The 26500-nt window shown below is 37.5% G+C and overlaps 2 protein-coding genes across 2 annotated transcripts in view; both read left to right on the top strand.

Annotated features, from left to right (window-relative positions):
• Positions 1-17176, top strand: part of LOC127966545 (exonuclease mut-7 homolog) — a 60090-nt gene extending 42914 nt beyond the window's left edge. The window contains exons 19-20 of the mRNA XM_052567599.1: positions 16006-16072; positions 16282-17176. Coding sequence (XP_052423559.1) covers positions 16006-16072; positions 16282-16619 — 405 coding nt within the window. The 3' untranslated portion in view covers positions 16620-17176. The remainder of the gene's footprint in view (positions 1-16005; positions 16073-16281) is intronic.
• A 5560-nt stretch (positions 17177-22736) lies between these two features.
• On the top strand, positions 22737-26286 carry LOC127966693 (notch-regulated ankyrin repeat-containing protein A). Its single transcript, XM_052567869.1, has 2 exons — positions 22737-22903; positions 22991-26286. Exon 2 carries the CDS (start codon positions 23415-23417, stop codon positions 23751-23753), a length of 339 nt encoding a protein of 112 aa, XP_052423829.1. The 5' UTR covers positions 22737-22903; positions 22991-23414; the 3' UTR covers positions 23754-26286.
• The last annotated feature ends 214 nt before the right edge of the window (positions 26287-26500 follow it).

The following is a 26500-nucleotide window of genomic DNA, read 5'->3' on the forward strand; positions in this document are numbered from 1 at the left end:
ACAGATGCATCGTTCTGTTTATAACACACTGACACAAATTACAAATGCTTTGTCACATCCAGCGTGTCCTGACACTATGCTAGCATAAAAAATGCTAACTTCACTTTCTTCTGGAATTAATTAGTTGAGTCTTGTGTGGCACCAAGTTGTTCCTTAAGTAGAGTGTTCCAAATCAATCACTTTTGCCTTTTAAGCCATTAGGCATAGTGATGGCATAGCGTAGGACGGTAGTATTGAATGATTACCGCATGCATATAGCAGGTACTCCAGAGTGTTTTAAAGAAAACAATAGTATTAAAAACCGTAGGACTGCATAGGACTTTTTCCTGTCTCTTGCCACCCCTCCTCTCCGTCCCTCCCTAATAGTTGCATGTGTGAAAGTGTGCCTTGATGGGCATTTTTATGAGCTGTACTTAGGGAGGGTTGCTCAGTGCGGTCATTCTTATGACTGGAGTGTGTGTGTGTGCATGTAGGAGGAAAGCATCATGTGTGTCCATGATTTACTGTGAAAGAGAGACAGACCATGTCACCATGTGTGTATATCTGTCAGCTATTTCATCCCCAGAATTTATCTACAAATTTCCATGTTTGTGCAGACTGTAGAGAGTTATGTTTTTCCACAAGCTATCATTCAAGCCCATTTTTATCTCCAGTCGTCTTTTCATGAACTTGCACAGCATGCCTTTAAAGTGCAGGGCTACGTGCTGGGTTTCCTGTAGCTCTGAAGAATGGCCTGCTGTTGCCAATGTTAATGCTACCATACTTTGCTTTGGTTGAGCAGCTAAATGGGGCTTAGTTGGTCATCTAGATTAGGCTCTGTTTATCTCACCGGTTCTCTTACTTTGAACAAATAGTCCTTTCTGTAATTTCACCTTAGCAACAAAAATTTGTACAGCACAGTCTTTCTAAACCACACTTTTTAGGCTAAAACAGATGGTTTTAAATGTTTCCTCTTTAATGTAACAGAGCAGCTTGAATGTCAGATTTTTTTGTTTTGTGTTCCACAGAAGACATTAGGAGTGAAATTATGGTTGGTAAATGATGGCATCATTTTATTTTGTGGTGAGATATCCCAAACAGTTTCGAAGAAAATCTGTGTTTTTAAGCAAAACATCAAAATAACATTTGTGAGGTTTTAAATGTTAAAAAAAATTATACACTATTTAAAATTAAGACAAAAGTGATACTTGTTAGTTGGTTCCCTAGGAAAAAAGTTATATATTTAAAATACATTTATTTCACACTAAGTATAGTTCAGGTCTTTAAACATAGTAACTAACTATATCGCTCAAGACTTACTGATATAAAATTATAATTAAACTTTATTTGGATTATTACTTGTGTACAATGCATTTGTCTTAATATTAAACCTAAAATGTATTTGTACTTGTACTTCCACACAATTAAAGTGCATTAAGTACAAGATTAGTTGTTTTAATTTAGCAGACTTTAAGTATACTAGTTTACTATACTAAAAAAATATTTTATATCACTATATGGTATCACTTTACCCAATGCATTTGTCATTTGTTTCTAAGAACAATAGATTACTTAAAATGTCCCATTATGTGTCCCACATTAAATCATGCATGCTCTGTTTGAAACAAGATTTTGATGGATGTGCTTCTAACTAGCGCTCACAGTTTCTAAGGTTAATAGGGTTGTTATATATGCTGAAGCTAATAGTGGTATGCCCAGCTTCCGTGGGAATGTTGTTGGACTTGAAGGATTCTTTTTGCATGGCTGGTCTGTGCACTTGCACAGTGTAGATGCCAGTCTTAAATGAGACCCCCAGTGGAGCCTGTCAAGCTATAACAGCTCAGGAACCCCACTGCTACTGTTTGTGTTAATGAGGGGAAGACTGGCGACCCATAGTGTGTCTGTGTGTGTGGTGAGAGACAGTACTAAAGTAGTGATAAACATGAGATATTTAGTTCTATTTTGTCAATTATTAGTATTGGGACACACTGCGCTTGAGTTGAGCTTGGGAATGGGGATCAACAGAGGCTGGCAGTACTTCCTCTGTGTCTGATCCGGCTGATGTTATCGAGGGGTGGAAGTCTGTTTGCTTTGGGAGTGCTGGGCAGTTAGGGGTGGGAAGGGTCGAAGAGCAGCCCCCCCGTGGGACAGTCGAGGTATATGGACACTGGGGTCAGCCTCTCTGGCTTGGGAAAGGGCTAGAAGAGCCCGGACTGTTGAATGATGTTGAATAAAATGGGAATGGAAAAATGGCCAAATTCAGACAAGAGAAGATGCGCACTCTTGCCTTCTCCCTTTCCCGTCATCCAGCAACGAAAGAAAGTCCGTTTTCTCATAGGAACTGCGCTAGTGCATCCGTGATGCTTACGCATTAGGAAAAGGAGGATGCATTGAGGTTAACTTTATCCGCTTCACCTTTTGAAGGGATTCCCCAGTGATATAATCTGACCTTGCATTATTAGCCGGATCTTGGCAAACCAAAGCATGCTGGGATATGTTCACATCTTATCAGACTAGCCTGCAGTGTTTGATCTCTAGATTTCTGCTTTCTTTGAAGATCTCCATTACAAAGAGAGGGGACACAGATGGCCCCAAAGCCAAAGAGTAAAAGCAGTGGCCCGATGAGCCCAAAATCAAAGCAACTGTTGGAGAACTTTCCCACACCATCTACCCCCCCCCCCAACCTTTCCCTGATTGGTCAGGTTGTGTACCTGTTTCTGTCTGTCTGTTTAAGCCCTCCCTCTGGGAGGTATTTCTCATTTTCTTTCTCAGCATTTTTTTTCTTCGCCATCTATTTTGGTGAGCCGGGCCGGTCCAGCCGGTTCCCACAGAATGGTTCCCATGGTTATCAGTGAGGAGATAGCGTCAGGGATGGAGGATGATTGGGACCGGGGGGGTGGGGGTGTTTGACAGAGACCGGGATGGACAGCTCTGCACTGGGAGATAGCAGCTCTGTTACATGGAAGGAGGGGGTTACTTGGGTCCGGCTCTCAGAGCTATCAGGGGGTGAGCGGAGCTGGAGTCGGTGGGGGTGATGGTGGACTGGTGTGGGGCGGAGCGACATGCTCGCGGGGGCACTGTGAGAGGGACTGATTCGGTTCCCACACTCATAATGACTGTGTCACAGGAGACTGCAAAGGGACAGCCTCTGGCCCTGGGGAATTCAGTAGGACCGAGCAGAACGCAAGGGAAGGAGGGGTGACGATGGAGTCCGTGACATAGGAACTCTCTCAGGCCTTTTTAGGCTTCACCTCGAATCTTTCACACCCGAGGTGAACCCCGAACCCAACCCCTAGCCATCCTCTACCTCTGCATATCCATCTCCCGGTGTCTTTCCCCCCCAGGCTTTTGTTCACCATCTTGTCCCATTTCCTGTCTACACCCTTGTTCTTGTTTCTCTCTCTCTCGCTTATTTTCGTCCTCCCCTGCTGCCATCTCAAAACCCTTCGTTTTTGGAGAAGGGGGTGCTTTGAAGTCGTCTTTCTTCTGAGGCTCTCGTGTCTTATCCAGCATCATTAGAACTTGACCTCTCTCCCCTAACGCCCTTTCATTTCACTTTATCTCTCACATGCCGTGTGTGTGTGAACGGTCATCTTTGTAAGAAAATCAAGCTCATTGGTCCTCATTTGCTCTCCTATTTCACGGCACAATGAGTCTTTCATGTTTGCTTAATTGTTTGATACTGTCGGTACCTTTGACACAGCTACTTGTTGGCCATGTTATGGGATCAGTTGTGTCCTTGGACCACAAAACCAGTCATAAGTAGCAGATGTATATGTGTAGCAGCCAACAATAATCATTAGGATATTAAAGGGTTAGTTCACCCAAGAATGAATATTTGGCTGCGCTTTACTCATCCCCGAGGCATCCTAGGTGTGTATGACTTTCTTCTTTCAGACGAATCTAGTCAGAGTTATATAAAAAATTGTCTTTCGATCTAGGGATTTCAAGTCGATAAGAGATGCAATCAATTAAAGCTGTTGATGGTCATTTAACTGATGTAATGTTGGGCTGCGTGCGGCTCGTGCGCAGAACACGTGTGTGCGGCTGTGAGTGACGGTGATCGTATACACCCATTCTCATTCATTCACAATGTACAAATTAACCTTTTAATGTGATTTAAACTTACACTCCTACAACTTAAACTCCTACAAGTTGCTAATTTGTTTCTACGAATTTATTAATTTGTGGCAACTGTCCATGTTTCATTAATTTTGTTTGTTAAATAACCCATGATAAATAGAACAAATCCTTAATTCATGAAATATTTATTTTCCCTTCCCAAAAGTGAAAGTTTAAAAAATAAGCATGCAAAATTAGAGGGTTAGACTGTAAAATAAAATTTAGGAAAAAAACCCTGTGCATCAGTGTTATTGAAATTGTGTAAATTCATGATCAAACGGCAAACCAGAACAAAACCACATTAATGAAGGCTATAGGCTCAAACGGCATCCAGAGGCATGGTCGAGATCTAACATTTTCCAGTTAACCTATTATTCCTCTAATAAACAAAGCTTTTATACCATAATTGTCATAATCAGAGACTATAGTTTGTAAATAAATAATTGCTGGATTCAAAACAATTAAAAGCAATTAATATGGTCCTCACTAGGGCACAGGTTCTCAAGTCCTGGTTCAAAATGGGATGCTTTAAGAAAAATGCATAGCCTATATAAGTCATAGGGGTAACATAAAAATACAAATTTGTTTTCATAATTTTTTTTCTTTTAAATATGCGAAATATATCTGACTTAATTAAGATAATGGATTTAAAACAGAAGTTTGGCGCAGCGCTCCACAAGTTTACAGAAAGAAAAGGATGAAAACGTGCATTCTGTTTGTTTGCTTTATTTTACAAGAGCACAGATCTTCTGTTTTTATTGCCAGTGTGCACAAATGAAAGTAAACACTTTTTTATTTTTTTATTTTATTTTTTATATACGTCTCAGTTGTTTTGATCGCGCCGGAGCCTGGCGCACACGTATTCCATCAATTCAAACTTATATAGCAGTCTTTTCATTATCAAAATAAAAAAATATATAATTTTAAATAGGTCTAATAGGTTACACTGGTCAGTTTAAATAGATGTAGTATACTATATATATAGTTCACTCTGCTTTTATGCCAAGGACGTTTTTGCTCATATGAAGAGGATCTTTTCGGTCTATATGCGAATGCGTGTAAAGTACAAGTCTAGTTTACATTATAAATAACAGTTTAACATTCAAATACATTGGGAATATGGAAACATTTGTATTTGTGGTGAATGAGACATGAGCAATAACCTCCAAATAAATCTAGCCAAAGCCTCGCTCGCTCGTCCTCGTCTGCACGCATGCATGCACTCTCACTATCGAATGCACTGTATGCTGGATTTTTAAAAGCAAATAAGCCTACTACAACACAACAATTTAAATCTGACATTTCCCAGAACAGAATCCAGCAGTATCAAATTAAGTTCTGGTCATAATAATCACATAAAAACATTTAATGTGAACAACAGTTTGTTTTGCAGCAGCGCCGATGGAAGCGGTTCTCTGACTGCGCAGCACAGCCACACGCGTGCCACAGTTACGCTTGGGATCATTTTATTTTAAATATCATAATGGCAGTTTAAAACATTGTAATTGTGTTTTAAAATACAACAGCAAGCACCACAAAACTATTTAAAGAGGTACGTTCAGCGGTCTCCGTGTGTGATCCGAAACAGTCATCAAAGTAAAATGACCTCAAACGACATCAAATGATCAGAATCACATATGTTCATTTTATAATCCTGCTACTAGCATTTTATTAAGACTAAAACCCCTTTAATTCAAGCGAGAAAGCATTGTTTGTGTTTGTGTGTGTGGCTTTTGCACATCCTGTCATGTCTGTGACTGCATGGCTGCAATAGACCCGTTTTGCAGCATTAAGGATAACGATTAATTGATCGTTAATTTAAACTAAGATCAATCATGGAAATGATCGAAAATTGACATCCCTACTTTGATCTTTTAAGCTCTATAATTGCAGTCAGTGGGTGTTGCAGTGCTTTAGTCCAAAAGACGTGAAATAAAAAGCACCATTCCATTAGAAAAAAGTGTTTCACACAGCTCCGGCGGCTCAACAAAGACTTCCTGTAGTGAATTGATGCATTTTTAAAAGAAAAATATCCATCTTTAAAACATAATAATCACTTGAATCTAGCTTTTGCTCACTGTTGTAAACTGAAGCAGCTCCGGGGGGATTACATATGGGGTCTGCGTTGTGCATGCGCAGCTCAGAACTGACGCACGCAGAAATGCAGTGGAGAGATCAAAACAAAACAACAGTCACTAATTAGAAGTACAAAACAAGGATTTGCAAAGAAGAGTTTGGGAGGATTCGATATAAGCTAAGAGGAGACTTTTTTTTTTCTTTGCTAAAGTAAGAAAACTTGGCTTCCTTTGCTCCTGTTAACAAATGTTGGTATTCACCAGACTCATTGGCGCATGTGCAACCTGACTCATACGCCATGCTTCCAGGACTGCTTCTGTTTACAACTGTTGGCGCAAGCCAGATTGAAGAGATTATTATCGAATAAGGATATTTTTCGTACAAAAATGCATTGAATCGCTGCAGGAGGCTTTTATTCATCCCCCGGAGCCATGTGAGACACTTTATTTATTTTTATATATGGAAGGGCGCTTTTTATTTAACTTCTTTTGGACTGAAGGAATGCAGCACCCACTGACTGCAATGAAGGAGCTTGAAAGATCAAAGACCATTTTTATATAACTCCACCTGGATTCATCTGAAAGGAATAAGTCATATACACCTAGGATGCCTAAGGGTGCGTAAAATGCAGCCTAATGTTAATTTTTGGGTGAACTAAACCTTTAATTAAAGATCATGTTCCTTGAAGATATTTGCACCCTCAGATTCAAGATTTTAAAATAGTTATATCTTGGCCAAATATTGTCCTATCCTAACAAATCATAGTTCAGTGGAAAGACTGGTTTAGTGTTGCATTGTCACAACTCAGACATTTCTTGCACATGGCTGATGGTAGGTAAATCTATGATTTTTTTATCAACAAAAGCAAATCTTCTAAAGTGCCAAGGGGTAATTGGAAAAATTCTTCATAACTGGGTTTTTACCCACCCTGTGGCCTGCAGACTCTTTTTTTTCAGCCTGTTGAGTCTGAAATCTGTGTTGCCCATTGGATTGGGCCGGGCACCAGTCATCCCACAGCTTTCTCAGGCTCGTCCCCCCCTTAAGGGCTGCCATAGTCAATATTTACAGTTGGAGATGAATCACAAAGATTCACAATAGCATTCCGAACATGCTTAAGAGTGTCAGTTAAAGAGAGCAAGCAAGGGAAGAAAGAGAGGTGTGAAACGCAGCACAAGGCTTGCGCAACAGAGTGTGGTGGCGCTCCCATGACAAGACTTCGGGAGACAGGACGGGACAAATATGGCAGCGAGTTACTCAGGGTGTGGTGGGAAGACTGCGTGACCCAACAACTTTGCCCACAGTGTATATATATTTGTGTAATAAATGTATATGTATTTGTGTGTGTGTGTGTGTGTGTGTGTGTGTGTGTGTGTGTGTGTGTGTGTGTGTATAGCAAGGCTGAATTTATTTAATCAAAAATGCAGAAAAAAAACTAATGATGTGAAATATTATTAGATTATTATAAAATAATAGTTTTACTTTCAAATATAATTTATACCTCTGATGGTAAGGCTGAATTTTCAGCATCATTACTTCAGAAATCATAATAATATGCTGATTTATTATCAGTGTTAGAGTTGTGAAGCTTCATTCTTTTTTTTATTTTTATTAATTACTATTATTCAACAAGGATATATGTCCAGTTGATTTAACAAAAATGACAGAAAAGACTTCTAAAGGTTTTAAAGAATTCTAAAGGTCCATAATATGATTGTCTTCATTGGCTAATCTGTGGTGGCCAGAATTGTAATATTGGTTCAGCCCTCATTATCAAAGCATGGAAAATGCAATGCAAGACCTTCCATGAATATATGTTCACAGTGTATTCAGGATTTAAACCAGTTCACTAAAATGGATCTTTCAAAATAATTTGATTCACATTAAAATTATTGAACTCCTAAGTCTTCCAACATTTCAGAAGTTATGACTCATGAAGTTGTGGCTTCTTATGAAACCTAATGGCCAAATAGAAATCTATTAACATCAATCTAATATTTTCAAGCTAAATGTATTGTGTGTGTGTATATACAATAACTCAGCCAGCCCGAGTTCCAAATCTCATTTATTTACATCTAGGACAAAAAACCCTCCAAATTCCCCAGTGACATCCTCAAGGATATTTACTGCTGGAAGTATGTAAGAGTCATTGATCTGACCGCCTGAGACGAAAGAATGAGGGGAAAGAAAAAGAGAGTGCTATGAACCATTCTTGGTTTCAGGGCTCGTAGTGAGGCTATTATCCCCCTATTTGGGCAGTGCTAAAGAGCTCAGCTCTGAGAGAGAGGCAAGTATCAATAGGGTGGGTGGAAAGGCTAGCTTCACAGAGGCCAAGCTAGCACACAAACCCTCAGTGCCCCCCTGAGCCCTGCAGCTAAAGCCCACACAAAGAGTCTCCTCACTGGCCATTATTCCCCGACTCCCGTGGTTCTCTGCAGAGCTCCAGTCCCAAAGCAGCCCCCCTCGTTCAGAGCTGCCAAGAAACTTTGCTGGGTATGAGCTGTTCCAAGACCAACAGAGGAGAGTTTTCTGAACACATGTATGTTGTTAGAGAAAGAGAGAAGTGTCGACTTCATCCTGTCCAATCGTCTGGGCAGTGAACGGGCCATTAGCACTGACAACAACACTAATCTAAAACACCTCCAGGCAGGGTCACGAGAGAAAGAGAGGTCAGGCCTGATGAGCTTTCTGCTAATGCCTCAAGTAAACGAGCAGTCTCTAATAGAACTGAAATGTTCTTTTTCTTCTTTTTGAATTCCAGTGTATAGCATATACCAGTGTGACGGAAACTACTTCCCAAACTTAAGTAGTTAAAGGGGTCCTATAATGCTTCTTCATGTTTTCAGTTTTAGTTAGTCTGTAATGATTACTGTTTGTGCATAGCAAAAATCTGCATCTAACATACTTCTCATTCAGTATTAATGTGTGTCTAGAATGACCACAGATGAGGCATTAAGTGAATGGCGCTGAGACCAACTTTTTACAGAGTTTTTGGTTGCTCAGTTTTTCTAGATCATTTTTTGTTGTGTAATAGATTTGAACAAAGAAATCAGTAGCTACACAAAAGCCGTATTGGCCATGAATTGATTGCAAAAACAAATCCAAAAATTAGACGAGTAAAGAAAATGCAGTACTTAGAATAAAACTAAAGGAATAAACATACACAAACAAAAACAAATTAAACCCTTCGGCTTGTGACGATACATTGATATATAAAGACACAAAATGGGTTTGTGCAAGAAACTGAACAGTATTTATATAGTTTTTTACTTCTGAAGCACACAATGTCCGAACTGTTATAACTCTCCTGAGTGTGTTCTCAGCAGCAGGTGGTGAGGCATCTTCTTCTTCTTGCTTTATGGCGGATTGCAGACTTACAAGTGCATTACCGCCACCTATCTCTCAAATGGACCACTGACACTCTGTCTACAATCTTAATTAGGAGTGTCAACTTGAGAGATAGGTGGGGGTAATACACTTGTAAGTCTGCGATATTATATTATAGTATAGTTCTTCGTCATTTATTATCATTATTTTATTTTTTTTTTTTTTCAATTTTGGTAGTATTTCCTTCCTTTGATACTTTTTATTGTACTCCGAATTTGAGTTTGTTTTGGATTGATTTGATGAATGTAATTTTATATATATATATACTGTATATATTAGTGCTGTCAAACGATTAATCGCAACGATTAATCGCAATTTTTAAAAGTTTTTGTTTACACAATATATGAATGTGTTCTGTGTATATTTATGCATATATAATTACAAACACATGCATGAATATATTTAATAATGGTTTTTATTATATATTAAATATATTTATATTATATGAATATAATATATCATATAGGTTATATAATATACATATTTTATATAAAGTATATGAATATATAAATGTATATACATAATTTTCAAAATAAATTACTTTATGAGTGTGTATTCTTTTATACATAATAAATATACACAGTAAACATACATTATGTAAACAAAAACGTTTATTTTGGAAGCGATTAATCACAATTAATTGCAATTTATCACTTGACAGCACTAATAAATATAAAAAGAAAACGAATAATATTGGTTCAGTTGAAGTGATTTAAAAATAATTGCTAATGCTTTACATTAAAGTTAGTTAACATTGGTTAATGGATTAAGTAATATTTCCTAACAATGGGTAATATGTTTGTTCCAGTATTTAATAATTTTTGTTTGTCAATTAATAGAAATACAGCTCATTGTTAATGTAAGCTCAAATCGTATTAATATTAATAGATTCAGAATTTCTTTTAAATAATGTATTTAGCGAATTTAAAAATTGGCAGTAACGAAAAAGATTAAATGTTTGTGAAGTATTTTTAATTGTTAGTTAATAACTTATTAATGTATTTAATAGCTAGTTAACTAATGTTAACAGATGGAACCTTATTGTAAAATCTGTCCGTTAGAAACAAATTGCCCAATGCCAACCACAATTTGCTTTCCCACAAAACGCTATCTACATTCCTCAAGAAGCTTGCGATCTTGTTATTGGCCGCCCATGCCTGCAACAACTGTGTCAAACAAACGGTGAGGTTTGCTGTGCCGGCAGGTCAGGAATCTGTTCCCACGCTTACCTGCCTCTGCTTCTGTTTGAATCATAACAGCCTCCTCTGATTGGTCAGACTCCGTCACGTGACCCAGCCACAGCACCAGCCGCCCGTCTGAATGCAGTGCAGGATTTTCCCATGGGAGCAGCAGTGAGAGGGTGGGGGGGACGGAGTGTGTGCGAGTCCAACTGAACATGTCCCTCTGCTCCCCTCCCCCAGCTCTCCATCTCTGAGCTCGGCTCTCTAATTGGAAATGTTCAGCTTGTCTGAAGCTCAGTGTCTGGAACAAATACTCAACACCGCGCTGTGCATACAGTTACCAGTCAACTCCTGCACCGTCTTTACCTGAGGCACAACAACACAAGCTCTGTGACTAACCTAGTAACTACGTTTTCTGAAGAACTGATGAAGGCGAGCTCCAGATATTGCATGCTTGCGTGTTATTTAGATGCCAGGAATTGCTGTGCTGTTGATGCTCTTGGCATCTTGCAAAAAAATGTAGTTTTATGGGATATTTCCCTGTTTAATCACTGACCAGGAAAATCAAAGCGCAAACTTAAAAAGCTCTGGGTTTGTTGCGGCTTTATGTTTGTAGAGCTGCACAATTTGGCCCCAAAAAATTAATTATACAAATATTTTTCGTGATTTATATATCGGTATGACTATAATTATAGCAGTGGTTATTATTACTAAATAGAAGTATTAAATATGAAATAAAATGGTAAATATATGTGTGTGTGTATGTGTGTGTGTGTGTTACTATTGTAATATTTCACAGTAAATTTAAATAATTTAATTTCACTATACAATTGTAGACTATACTAATATTTATCTTTAATATTTATCTTTATTTATCTTTATCTTTAATATTTATCTTAATTGCTTCATTATTACTAAATAGAAGTATTAAATATAAAATAATAATGCTAAAACAAAACGGATATTACTATTGTAATATTTAATTGTAAAATAAAATAATTTACTGTAGACAATACTAATATTTGTCTTTAATATTAATCTTAATTTCTTGATTTTCAAAAGTTAAACTTTTAAGCTTTTTGCTAATATTTTTTTTTTGTGATTTATATATTAGTATGACTATAATTATACTATTTATTATTACTAAATATTATGAAACAAAATAAATATTATTATTGTAGTATTTCACTTGCTTTTTGTTGTCATTTTTGTTGTTGCTGCTGTTTTTAAATACCACTGTAAAATTACATTATTAATATTCATGCCGTCCTAAATTCTTTATTTTCAAAATTGAAACCAGTGAGCTTTTTGATTGTGAAAATAGTTTTGTGATTTATGTGTAAGTACTACTATATCAATTATTGTATATATTATTAGTACTTAATGAAACAATTAATTAAAACACAAAATACAACTCAGAAACAATATTTAAAAAAATATTATTATTGTAATACTGCACTATAAAAGAAATATATAAAATTACAATACTAGTTCTTATGGCAATAGTACTTTCACAAGTTAAACTATAGAGTTTTTTTAATTATATATTTTTGTGATTTATATATCAGTATGACTATAATATAGTAGAAATGATTACATAGAAATGATTACTAAATGGAAGTATTATATATGAAATACAATTATTTAACAAAATAAATATTAGTATTCTAATATTTCACCGTAAAAGAAAATTATTTTTCACAATACAACTATAGAATTGCAATATTATTTATATCTTAATTTCTCTGTGAAATAAAAAAATATATATTTATCAGTACAGCTGTAAAATTACACTACTAATATTTATAGCAGTTGTAATTTTTTTATTTTTAAATAGTTAAACAATTTAGATTTTTCTGCAAACTTCAGAAAGGCCTATAAAGCTTCATAAAGCCATTCCCAGATGCAAATTATAACGTTAGAGTCACTCTGAAACTTGCAGTGCATATATTTATGTAATTAAATCACAGCAAGTCACACTGCAATGTTAGTTTTATTAAGTATGCGTGTAGCCTTAATCTCTTCTCAAAAACTTGCAAGATTTTCAAGTATTCATTTCTTTTTCCAGACCACATTCAGTCACGTCCATACCACAAACGGAGCAGGACGAGTTAAACACTCCAGAGTTTCCAAAGCATGTCCTAACCAGCTGCCATAGAATATATCTCTTCATCAGTTGTTTTCTGAATCGACTGGGGGATTTTAATCAGCCACTCAGAATCAGCATCACACTGAAGTATGCACTAGTGATGCCTACCTAATAACAGTATGTTGTACAGAAATGTGACTGAGAGCAGATCGTAGCAGCAGCACATATGTGACCCCGGATCACAAAACCAGTATTAAGTGTCAGTTTATACGTAATCCGAAAACTGAATAAATAATCTTTCCATTGATGTATGGTTTGTTATGATACGACAATATTTGAAAATCTGGAATCTGAGGGAGCAGAATAATCTAAATGTGAGAAAATTGTCCAAATGAAGTCCTTAGCAATGCATATTACGAATCAAAAATCTGTAATTTTGACCCATACAGTGTATTTTTGGCCATTGCTACAAATATACCCCAGAGACCTGAGACTGGTTTTGTGCTCCAGGGTCACATGTGACATATTTGCCATAGGGTTTGGTCTGGTTTCGAAGCAAAACTCGCACATGTGGTTTTGGAGGCAAACACAAAGAGTGTGAGTGTGAAGAGTTGGCGGAGCAGGTTTGGACTTGCTCTTGCCTGGGAAACTCAGGAGTTGGGTAAATAGTTGCCGGTGTGTTTTGCGCGGCTCAGCCAGCGCAGTGTGTGGGAAGAGATCACTCAAGGTGGTTTGGAGAGAGCGTGAGAGTGAGCAGACAGGGTTTGCAAAGGGGACACACACACACACATACACACACATACACAACATGCCTTTCATAGCACCTTGTGTGTGTGTATGCGTATGCAAAATCATATGTAGTTTAAACTGAATTCTGAATGGATTCAGTATTAAATCTGAATGTTTATTAATAGCATACACACTACCTGTCAAAAGTTTGGAATTAGGATGTTTTGTAAAATTTTTCATATGTTCATCAAAGCTTCAATTTGTTTTTATTAGAAATACTGCAAAAATCCTAATATTGTCAAATTTTATTACAATGAAATTTTTTTTTTTGTTTGAAATGTAATTTATTCATGTGTTTTTAAAGCTGAGATTTCAGCATCATTGTGATCCTCCAGAAATAGTAATAATATGCTGATTTGATTATGAATTAACATAATAATCATAGTAATAATGAATTAATATTGGTGCTTTTTTCACCTGTTAAAAGAACAGCATTTATTTAAAATATAAATATTTTGTAACATATCATCACTTTTGATCAATTTAATGTTTCCTTGCTGAATATTTAGTTTCTTGAGCATCATATCATCATATTAAAATGATTTCTGAAGATCATGTGACACTGAAGACTGCAGTAATGATGCTGAAAATACAGCTTTGATCACAAAAAATAAATCACATTTTACCATATATACAAATAGAAAACAGTTATTTTTAAAATGTAATTATATTTCACAATATTACTGTTTTTGCTGTAATTGAGGCCAGATAAAGGTATTTTTTGATTTCTTTCAAAAAATATTTAAAACATTCCAAATATTTTGGTCGTTAGTGTGTATTTATTAACATGTATTTATCTTCACATTGTTCCAAACTCATATTCTATATTTAAAATGAGAAAATTTGTGTTGGTGCTGCTCTGTGTTTTAAGGCTTCTTCAGTCATATGATAGCTGTAAACTTGAATTTGTCTCTTTTCGTCACAGAAACCTTTCTGGAATATAGCATATGAGTTATGTAGACTTATATTTTAGTCCTTGGTGGGACCGGACAGTCATGTACTGTTACGAAATGGTTTACTTCCAGATTGACACCTTTAGAAGCGATGAAAGCATGAGCGAGTAAGTGTGAGAAAATGTCCCTCTTCCTTTAAAGCGAGCAGTCTTATGATTTCAGTTTCAGTTTGTGAGAAGCATTCCAGTCTGATGAGTTGTCAGTGACATGTTAAGGTGTTAGTCTCAGTCTGGCTAGTGTTGCTGAGCTCAGTGACGAGGCTTTTAGCGCCTGTGTGTTGTCTGTAAGGGTGGGAATCGGTCCCTCGCTATTATGAGACAGAAGCCACACCGAGGTGTGAAATCAAGAGAGGCGGCGAAAACGTCTAACCTAACACCTAGCCTGCGTCACTGGACCCCTGCGTGTCTGCATTTGGGCTTGTGTGTGTGTGTGTGTGTGTGTGTGCATGAGAGAGCTGTTAAACTATTTGAAATCTATAGTTAGGAACCTATCATTACTGCTGTGTATATACAGTACAGTTCAAATGTTTGGGGTCAGCAGGATTTATTTCTAAAGAAAATAATATTTTTATTCTGCAAGAACACATTAATTTGATCAAAAATGACATTTATTTATTAAGTTCAAAGAAAACATCTGTCAGTTTCCACGTACTGTATATGAAGCAGCACGTCTGTTTTCAACGTGAATAAATGTTTTCTGAGCTGCGAATCTGCATATTATTATGATTACTGAAGGATCATGTGACACTGAAGAGTGAAGACTGGAAAAATTATGTATTAATAAATGGCATTTGGTCACACTTTATTTTAGGGTCCAATTCTCACTATTAACTAACCATTAACTATGACTTTTGCCTCAATTAACTCCTTATTTGCTGCTTATTAATAGTTTGTAAGGTAGTTGTTAAGTTTAGGGTATTGGGTAGGATTATGGATGTCATGCATTATATGTACTTTATAAGCACCAATAAACAGCCAATATGTTAATAATAGACATGCTAATAAGCAGCTAGTTATCAGTGTGAACTGGACCCTATACTAAAGTGCTACCAGACATTTTAACAGACTTTTAAAAGATTCACCCCAAACATTTGAACCCTATTACATGTATGAATATGTTTTGCTATTTTGATATGCTGGTAATGGATAGATCGGATCATATAGTCAAGAAAAATCAAGTGTGGCATATATGTGTGAACTTATATTTACCACAACAGGAGTAGTTATTTTGAAGTTTTGATGATAACTCTAAATTATCACCAAAAATAGATATTAAGTTGGCTATAAACGGTATTAAAGTTATTTAGCAGTTATGTGTATATACTGCCTGTATTATATATCAATAAATATAACATCTCGCTGCTGAATGTATTTACTTGGTCTCCTCATGTTTTATTACATACGAATGTGTCTCTTCTGTCACCTTTGTCTAGGCCTGTAACTGTAACGAGTACATGAAGCTGTCCCGAGAGGATATGACCCGCATGATGAAAGAGAGAGGTTGCTGCTGCTTTTCCATTTGTTCCCCATGTCAATACAGCACATATTTAAATGGATAGCTACTGTACTGGTTTTCCACCATTTTTACTTTTTCATTTTAATTAGCATTTAATTTTAACAGTATTTTGCGTTAATCCTTTGTTTCTCCAGCAGGAGCATTTAACATAACTTCTGCCTTGCTTTTGTTTGCCTTTTCTGTCTCTTAAAAGGTCTTCTTCAAGACATTGTGTGTAAGCGGGATGACTGCGAGCCGCAGGATGAAACACAAGTGGAGTACAATAGCGGGAGGCCCCCAGAGGGCCCCGAGTTCACCCCTCACTGCCGCTGGGCCCCACGTACCGCCCTGGACCCCCAGATCTTCAGATTCCCCAGCGGAGCTGAAGTTCAGCTGGAGACGGTGCCCCCAGGCCTCCTGCCCCGGATTCCAGTGTACTTCATCTGCACCGGCTGTGGAAAGGTGTTCTGGGAGGGGACCCACTTTGACCGGGTCCTGTCACAGTTTCAGGAGGTCCTGCACGTCAGTGAAGATGCGGCGACAAAAGCTTGAGATCGAACAAACTCCAGATGTAATGAACTCTTGCTGTTGCCCTGCTTTTGTTTTTGTTTTTTTTCATGCATCTGATTTTTTAAAAGTCTTTTTTTATGGAGGTATTTTTATTTGCTACACTGTGTCATAGTGACCTTTTTGAAGGTTTAATCGTGTTTTGCACTGTAAACAAAATTAACTGTTAAACTGATCTGTGTACATTTGTTTTCCACAATGTAATTATATACTTGATGCTATAAAATGTTTACGAACCTCCTGAAATCAGAAGAAAAAAACTTTTTAATAACACTTTATGAAATGATTAGTCATAAATTGTTATTAAAACAGGATTTATATTGGACTAACACCATAGAATGACACAAGTCTTTTATTTTCATTTTTGCACATTTATCTTGTTCAGACATTTGTTACTCTGTTTTTGTTTTTAACTAAAATGTTATTAATGTCCTAAAATCTCCAATTTTTTTCATATATCATAAGTGTTAACTGTTTTAACAACACTTTATGAAAAGATTGGACACACATTGTTATTAAAAACAGGATTTACATTGGTTTAATCCCACAAAATTATTATTTTTTTTACTTTTTCCGCAGTTTTTTATTATTTTTTTTAAATTTGATTTAAGTTTTTTAAGTTTGTTTTACACAATAATATACTTTATACATCAATCCCCCAAAATGACAAGAAATACATTTCATTTTCATTTTTGCACAAAATCTTGTATGTTTCTACTGAATAAAAAAAATTAAAAATTAAAGATTTCAATTTGTTTTACACGTTATAATAATATACTTAATGCCGTATATTGTTTATAAATCTCCTAAAATTGTTTATAAATCATAAGTGTTTTAATAACACTTTATGAAGATTAATCACAGTGTTATTAAACGCGGGATTTACCTTAGTTTAACCCCACAAAATGACAAGACTTTGATTTTAATTAAACGTTTGCACAAGATTTATAAACATTTTCTTTACATTTAAGATCTAAATTTGTTTTACACAATATAATATACATTAACCCCCCAAAAATGACAAGATTTTTCACTCTTTTTTTTGCCACTTTACTGACTTTAATTTTATTTAAAAAACTTAAATCTAAAAACTTAAAAATCTAAATTTGTTTAACACATAAAAATATACATCATGCCATAAATGGTTTACAAATCTGTGTTAACAACACTTTATGAAACCGATTCCCACAATATTTTTGTGCAACATATTTAGCCATTTTTTCTTTATTTGTTTTTCTAAAACAACCTATCATAATATTTCCCATATTATCTCTCTTAAAAAAAATTTTTTTATTTTCTTGACTTTCTTTTTGTCAGAACGAACCTTGTTTATGTTTAGTCTTTAAGTCATATCTCCATTTGTAAATCTGTCAAAACTACAAAAAAACATGCTTGGGTTCCCCAAAGACAGTGCTGCTGAATTCACGCCAGACGCTATTTTCGTTCCAAGTTTTTGAGGATGCATTGCAAGTTCATAACAGGATGGGCTGCATACAGTCAGTCCTCCTTCCAAGCTCAATCAAGCCTTGCTCAAACAGAGCCGTGTCCTCTTTTAAATGTGTGCTCCCTGAATCTAAATATCAAAGTGTTGACTGTAACCGTAGCTCTGCGTGTTTGCATTTGCCGGAGATAATCTTGTCTGCTTGCAGTAGGAGCTCTACCTAGCCCTGTTCTGCGCTTCTGTTATTCGATACTGGCTCTTTCTTTGCTGGGAAGAAAAGCTCGCCTCTTTCCCACGCTCCTTGATCACGTGGTACTGGGGCTGAATTGGACTCTGAAGGCCCTCCCTCTATTGAGACGTCATGCTTGTCCCGCAGAATCCCCGGCCGGTGACTCAGGGGCCTCTCTCCCCCCTCCTCTGCTCTGTCTGGCTCAGGCGCGGGGCAGGCTGGCTGATCTTTGAGCAGCTCCCCCTTCGAGCCTCGCTTCAGGCCAAATGCCTCCGTGCAGATACCAAACACCAAATATTTCCACTGAATTTGCATTCGGAGGTTTAAATGCCACAGAGTTTTTATGACACGTATTAATCTTTAATGACGTTGGGAGGAGTTTTTTGTAGCTGGCTCGCTCTCTCCAGCCTCCAGCTTGGGTTTCTGATGAATGTGACCCGGGCCCAGGTGGAAAATAGGACACTTCCTGTTAAGTACTGTACGTCTGAAATGGCTCGCATGATATTCTCAGCGTCGGCTCGATTGGCACCTCGCCGGAGTCTCGTTATGGCTCGTTGCTTTGATGTTGACTGTGAACTGTGATGCTTTAAATTACCATTCAGGCTTGGTTTATATGTGTTGGGTATGTGCTTAAAAAAAGATAAAGGAATAAAATAGTTTAAAAAATATTTATTGAAGCTCTAAAGCAGGGTTTCGGCCTGTCTTGAAAAGATCTTTAAATCGCCCTAGATTAAGGCCAGAACAGAACAGAATGTCTTAAATTCATAGTCATGGCATTAAATTATGCAATTTTTTTTTTTTCTTCAAATACAAATATCTAAACATCCTTAAATCGAGAAGTGCGTACTTCAGATGCAGAATGATGATTGTGTGATGTCTTGTTTTCTGAGAATTTGAACAAAATGAAATGAGTTTAAAACGAGAACAAACATCTGTTATTGGGAAATGAAAATTCCATTGAATTAAGTTGATTTCTCAGAGCCTGTTGGCTGATACTTGTTCTTGTTTTGATCATAAACTCACATCTTTTTGATACATTTCTCGAAAACTTTTCATTTTGGTTCTCAAGTGCGTGCATCTTGTTTTTAGGATGTTTAGGTGTTTTCACTTGAAACTTGAACACTTATTTTATACTTATTTATTTTTTGCAGTGCGACCAGAAGATGCAAAGTTATTCAAACTTTGAAAATTTAACATTTAGTGTTCCATTTAATTTCTTTAATTTTTTCTTACTTGGTCTTAAAAATGTCTTCAAAAATGTACAAATGTGAATTATTGCATTAGAAACAAAGTGTCATCTGTTCTCATATGTTGCTACAGCTTTTCTCAGAAACCTTTCAGACTCTGTTTTGCAGTGACGTTTATGATCTGCTGTTGTGGTGATTTTGAGTCAGTTCTCATCAAGTTCACACAGGTTCACAAATCAGACTAACCACAGGAGTAGTTTATCAAATTAATATGAACATGGTCCACTAATGTTTGACAACCAAAGTGACACAGGACTTTTTGTATTCACTTTGAACACTATCTACTGATTTATCAGCTAAAATAAAAAAGATAGCGCAATAACAATTTTACCTTTTTGGCTTTTAAAGACGACACGAGCCTTTTTTTCTGTGGAACACAAAAGATATTCTGAAGAATGTTAGTAACCAAAAAATTTTGGTTCCCTTTGACTTATTTTTTGTCCAGACAATGTAAGTCAATTGGAACCAAAACTAACATTCTTCAAAATATCTTTTGTGTTCAGCAGAAGAAGGAAAAAAGAAGCCATACACATATGAAAAAAAATCATATTTGGGTGAACTATCCCTTTAAGTGTACATTTTGTGGGGTCATGCAGACAAATTTGAGTACCAGGAATTGTGCAAATTCCCGTGTTCAGAGATAACCAGCCACTGGAAGAGGCCCTCCGTTTTCCCAACAAAAATTTTCCAGAAGGCCAGCGCACGGACACATCTTTCTGATTAGCCAACAGATGTGCTGAGATGTGGCAGGTCTTATAAAACACTTCTGTTTCACACATGTTCAAATACCTCACAAGTGCACACCGCTTCATTCTTTTAAATGATGGGAACGTCTTGCACAGAAAAGCAAACTGCTTTATGCTTTACTCAGCTGAAATCTAATTTGTTAGCGAACTGAAATCAGATCGGTCTCAAAACAGAATTCCTGAAACTCAATATTCACACATTCCCAGCAGGAGATAATAAAGAAGGATGCATGTTAGAAGAGAACAGACATGTTAGGATAAGGTACTACAAATAATTAATAATGTGCACGAGTTATTACTTCCACATGTTAGCACAGTGTGCAAAAAGTCTGGTTTCACATGGTTTATTTTTGAGTTTTTAGTTTCATGTACAAAAAGAATGTTAACATGAGAAGTTGACAGCCGACACGCAACCAAGGATTAGTGAACGAATCAAAAGCAGAGGTGAAATTTTACCCTTTAGTTTTTAATTTTTGGGAAAAGGTCTGAGCAATATCCCATAAATGGAGAAGAGACCCTTTTCACATGTAGCCTATTGTATAAAACTGAGTGTTGCATTTAAAGTATGAACAAAATAGATGTTTTTACTTGCATTATGATGCATAGGCCTACTTACATCATTTTACTTTCTTAATTTTAAATATATTTATTGTGGAAAGGGCAATGAAATAAGTGAACATTTATAGTTCTTGCAGAATCTTGAGCTATATATACTGACACAATTTTATTTCTTACATTTAATTTGACGGCGAGTGATTATCTGAAGTGTCAATAAAGTCATTCGGAGTAACTACTTTTGCCAGAGGTTAACCAAACCAGTTAAGCAGAGATATTTAATTGAGTCTTTAATATGTAGAATAGTACAATAATACAGTTGTGAATGTATACTTTCACTCAGAAACCTGTTTGGATTTGATGCATCTTAAAACTGCAGTGTTGAGGAACTGTGGAAAATAAGACGATGACAATAATAAACGAACACTTTATTATTGAAAATGATAATAAAACGAAAACGTGGTTGCTGTTGTCGTTGAATTGGCTAAATAAATGGCTCTAGTCTCGGGTATTTGTCGATTTAAATGCTAAATTATATTTTAAATAGGGTATTGTGATTCCAGAATCAGTTTTAAAAGCTTTTCAGTGCGTCTCCAAACATCCGGGCCATATACAAAAGTCACTTCACTGCCCAAAAAAGTACGTGCAGGTTATAACGTACGAAGCGGTTATAGTATAAAGTGAAAAAACAGTTCGGGAGATCAAATGTTTGATGCGTCTGTACAGTATACAGTGTGTGTGTGTGTGTGTGTGTGTGGCTTTCCACGCCAAACTGCGGCGTGTGAGGAAAGGCGAGTGCGCAGCACAGAAATTGCATTCGTCCGGTTCCCACGGTGCAGCTGCTATGTGTGTCACTCCGCTTCCTGCCTCGCGCATGCGCAGAGCTAGCTTCGACTTCAGCGCGCACGCTTGACGCCTAGCGCGACGCACAGCTCTGTTGACGCGCGCAGACAGGAAGTCGCACAGGCTTTGTTATTGCCTTAAAACAGCTGGAATGGCTGCTTCACCAGTCCGAAAGTCTATAATCTTTCGGAGAAAGGTGTTTCGTGTAACATTTAAGCAACGTCAATAAAGAAGTCATTGCCATTTGGTGTAGACAGCTAGGACATCGAACTGGAACATTCACTGGACAATCTATAAATAAATGTATTAAAAAGAAATAATAATAGTAATAGATTATTTATTTAATGTTTGTTTGTTTTACATATATCTTCTTCTACACTGGGAACTAGACTTAGAGACAAGATCCCAAACTGTCTGCTGATTGCGTTTATGATGGCAAAATAGCTAGTAACCCTGGGCCACAAGTACAGTCATAAGTAGCACCTGTAAATTTGTAGCAACAGCCAACAATAGACCTACATTGTATGGGTCAAAATTATCGATTTTATTATGAGAAAAATCATTACGATACTAAGTTCAGATCATGTTAAATGAAGCTATTTAGTAAATTTCCTACCGTAAATATATCCAAACTAAATTTTAGATTAGTAATAAGCATTGCTAGAACTTCGTTTGAAAAAAAATTTTTCTCAATATTTTATTTATGTATTTATCTATTTTTGCACCCTAATATTCCAGATTCCTTATTTATTCTTAAACATCTGTTTGGAAATACTGACCCTTGGTTTTGTGGTCCAGGCAGGGTAACCACATTTTGATCAGGTTCTGAATATAAACCCAACCCAAGCTTTATCTTATGTCAATCTGTCTTTTTTTTTGTTTTTAACATTATTTTCACCTCGAATCTGTACCATTTGGTTCGCATAGGAGCACATTAACACAAAAACGCAGTCGTTTTATTACTGTGGGATGTTTGGTACCCCCCCGGGACACGCCCCCAAGCCGAGCCGCAGCCAATCAGCGTCGCCCAGCCCCTCCCATTCCACAATACTTGGTTCTACAGACGTATTGTTATGCAAACTAGTTCGTCTAAAATATCCCCCTGGCAACGCAGCTCTGTGCAGAGAATCACCGGGACCGCGCGACGGACAAACAACAGCGGGCAAGCGTCAGTTTCTGAGTTACTTCTTCCCGTCCAAACGTCAAGAGTAAGTACATATTTACTCGTTTACGTTAAGAATCCGCTACTCGACGGCATGAAATAGTGTTTTTAACAGTTTCTCTGTTTATTTCAGTTACCCTTGCCAAATAAACCACCGCGGGACGCGAGAGATACACTCCTGAGGTAAATTAACGTTACCTCAGACGTGTCTAAAAGCTAACGACCCTCGATGCGCTTAACAGGAGACACCGCCGTTCACACGCCTCCCTTCCCACACTAAATAACTCCATATTCTGCCATAACCTGGTGCTGCTACTGAGAGACTCTCACACACACGGAGACTTAACACTTTTGTGGATGATTGAACTTTCTCGCTAGGTCTTTGGATATATAGCCACCGACTGCATTTACACACCAAGTGTGTCGTTTACTTGTCCTTTTTTTGGGATATACGCTTGTCTTATTTCTAGTCTCACTTGCAAAAGCTGGTTTTAGTCCAGCCCAACTGCAAATATCCCAGTAAGTTACTAGAGACCGTGAAGGCGGCGGAGAGCATCATGAGCCAGGCGGAGATCTCGACGTGCTCGGCGCCGCAGAGAGTGTTCCAGGAGGCGGTGAAGAAAGGCAACACGAAAGAGCTCCATTCACTGCTGCAGAATATGACCAACTGCGAGTTTAACGTCAATTCGTTTGGTCCCGAGGGACAGACGGCGCTGCACCAGTCGGTCATCGACGGGAATCTGGAGCTCGTTAAGCTGCTGGTGAAGTTCGGAGCCGATATACGGCTGGCGAACCGGGAGGGCTGGAGCGCGTTGCACATCGCCGCTTTCGGAGGACACCAAGACATCGTGTTATACCTTATCACCAAGGCCAAGTACTCCTCCGGCGCGCGGTGATCCGGTAGAAGCACACGGAAAGACCGGGCTCGTTTCATCCTAGAGTTTTGATCTGCCAAGCTCGAGTTCCCTTGTACCTTAAAACCAAATGAGGGCTGTAGCCTTTTTCTTTCCCGTGTCAGATCTGGCGATGAGAGGAACTGAAACGCATGCTGTTTGGGATGTGCGTTGGTACTATAGCTTTTTATCGAATGTTGAAGTCATCAGATCTGGACTGTGTGGCTTTACCAGGGCTTGACCTGTTGACCTGTCCACCTGGAGAAACCGAGATAGCACTTGATGCTGTGGCTGAATGCTGGAATAGTTGAAAGAGGTGTGTGAAGGCCATCCTCTGTTTTTGGCTAAACACTGTCTTTTAATACGAACCGTAAGTCGTTTCATCAATCAAATGGTGTGGCATTGGTGACCAGTGCTGAATTATGTCCTCGAAATAACAAGTGACTTATTCCTAAGTACTGTACACATAGCTTTACTGTGTTTTTCTCTCTACAAGTAGTCTATTGCGCTCTGCCTTCACCTAGCAGACGGCTTCCACACAGCTTTCAGGCCAGTGCGACCCTTGTCTATGGTTAACATGTTACTAAAAACCCGCTGCTTTCGCTTTTTTTTTGTATCAAAACGTCAGGAAAGTCACCTTTGGGACACACTTTATAATCTTCTTTCAGTATTTTGAATTAACACCCTGGTCATCACTGTGAATACAGGCTGGGTTTGTCTTTTTATTTATGAAGGTACAATGCGTTTAAATTATGTTGTGGTTATTTGTAAGACTATAGCCTAAGTGTAAAAGTATGTAGGGTGACCTAAAGCTGCTTCGGACTCGTTACAGGCTAAACTGTCCCGTGTGGAGATTCTGCGCCACGGCCCCCCACGTGTACACCTTTTTCCCTGGGAAAAATGCATCCCCTTCTACTTTTATCCTGGTTCTCTGCATCCGCTACCTCGACTTGAAAGTATTCGATTATCACATGCTCTCCTTAACTGTGCTCAGTTACCCACTAGTGAACCCGTAGGTCGTTTTACTTGATGTTTTCTTACTGTCATCCTCGTTTTTTTGTTTTACAATCTTCACTCGGGACAATTTATCTCCTTGAACCAAAATTAAGATCCATTGGTTATTCAAAACATTTTTTTCTTTCTTTCGCCAAGCGTGGTTGAGACATTATATACGTAGGTTTTATTTCAGCCGAATGCTTCATTTTTGCATTGTCATTTTTGGTGTCTGTTGTAGTTACAAACAGTGAAATGCATTGCATGACTATTAAATGCAGGGAGTTTTGTTGCACATAAATGTGGAGCCTTGTATGCCCCCTAGTGCCTGGTCGGGTAACTGCAGGAGCTGAGGCTTACCAATAGTTACTACTGAGCAGGACTATATGAACATTGAGAAGAAGACTATGACTTCTGTTGCAGGAAACATCAACAGATTCGTTGAGAAAAGACTGCCTGCCGCCTTTAAGAGTCATGGCACCTGATGTTTGTTTCAATGCTGCTTTTATGTAATTTTTTTCTTCTTGATACAATGGCCAACGGTGAGTGAATGAGGACAAGTATCAGTTGGATATCTACATTTTTTGTCTTTGTTTTTGCGAGAAGCCCCATGCAGTCGTGTGAGCGTGTGTGATTGCACTCATGTCTTGCCACAGTCCAGTGGCGTTGCTGATGTTTCCAGCCCCCCGTCGCTCTACCTTGGTTAACCAACCGGGAACTCCTCGTACACCTGGAGATGCAATCGATCTGATTCTCACGATCATCTATTCGACTGGTATAGGCAGAACAAATATGCATCGCTTGTCTTAAACTTGATATTTTTACTCTTGTTGAAAATATTGCACTGATGACTGTTCTTAATTCGTTGACTTCAGGTCAACATTTTATTTTTTCTAAATAGAAAAAAGGAACACAACAAAATACTATTGTATAAAAATAAAATAAAAAGCTCCAGGTTATATTGTCTCTGTTTGTGCGTTACATTGTATAACATGACGTTTGCAAAGATGTTTGTATCTCTGTGATCGGGTGTATGTGTATACATATATAGTATATATATGGATATATAGACTCTGATATCTCAGAGCACTTTCTTATTTGAAGTGCTCTCCTCCTGATGTTAATAAAGGGGAATAATACTTGTGATGGTAAGATCATTGTAACAAAAATAAATTGCACGATGTATAGTTGTTTTACCCCACCATTTGTCATAACATTTATGACATGGGGGTTAAATGACTGGATAGGTGTATATGAATGAGTAAAAGTGCTGTTGTATTTTCTTTTCTTTCTTTTTTTTGATGTGTTTGTGGACCAAGTTTATTTTTCATCTTGTGTCTCCAGCGAGTGATGCGAATGTTCTTTTGTTTTGACTTCTGCTTTTCTTTTCTTTTTGTGTGTGTGTGTGTGCATGTTTTGTTTTGTTTGTAATGTTTTGAACATTTGTAACACTGTGATTCATGTGTGGTGAGAATGAGTGCTGTAATATTTTGATGTATGTGTGTGTGTGTGTTCAAGCCAGTAAAGAAATAATTAAACCTTCCTCGATGTGTGGCTGTGAACGTTTCTTTCAATCTCAGAGGAAGAATTTGGGCCTCCTCTCTGGGCCAACCTGACCCCAGTTTCCATTCTCTCCTTTTTGTCATTCATTTGGCCTAGTCCTTTCATATGCTGGATAAAGGAGTGCAGGGGGTTGTGGGTAATTTTGTTTTAAAGACGGATCCCCTCCCTGTGTGTTTGTGTGGGTTTTATGTTAC

The sequence above is a fragment of the Carassius gibelio genome, chromosome B10 (genome assembly GCF_023724105.1).
Source record: "Carassius gibelio isolate Cgi1373 ecotype wild population from Czech Republic chromosome B10, carGib1.2-hapl.c, whole genome shotgun sequence".
Taxonomy (NCBI): Eukaryota; Metazoa; Chordata; class Actinopteri; order Cypriniformes; family Cyprinidae; genus Carassius; species Carassius gibelio.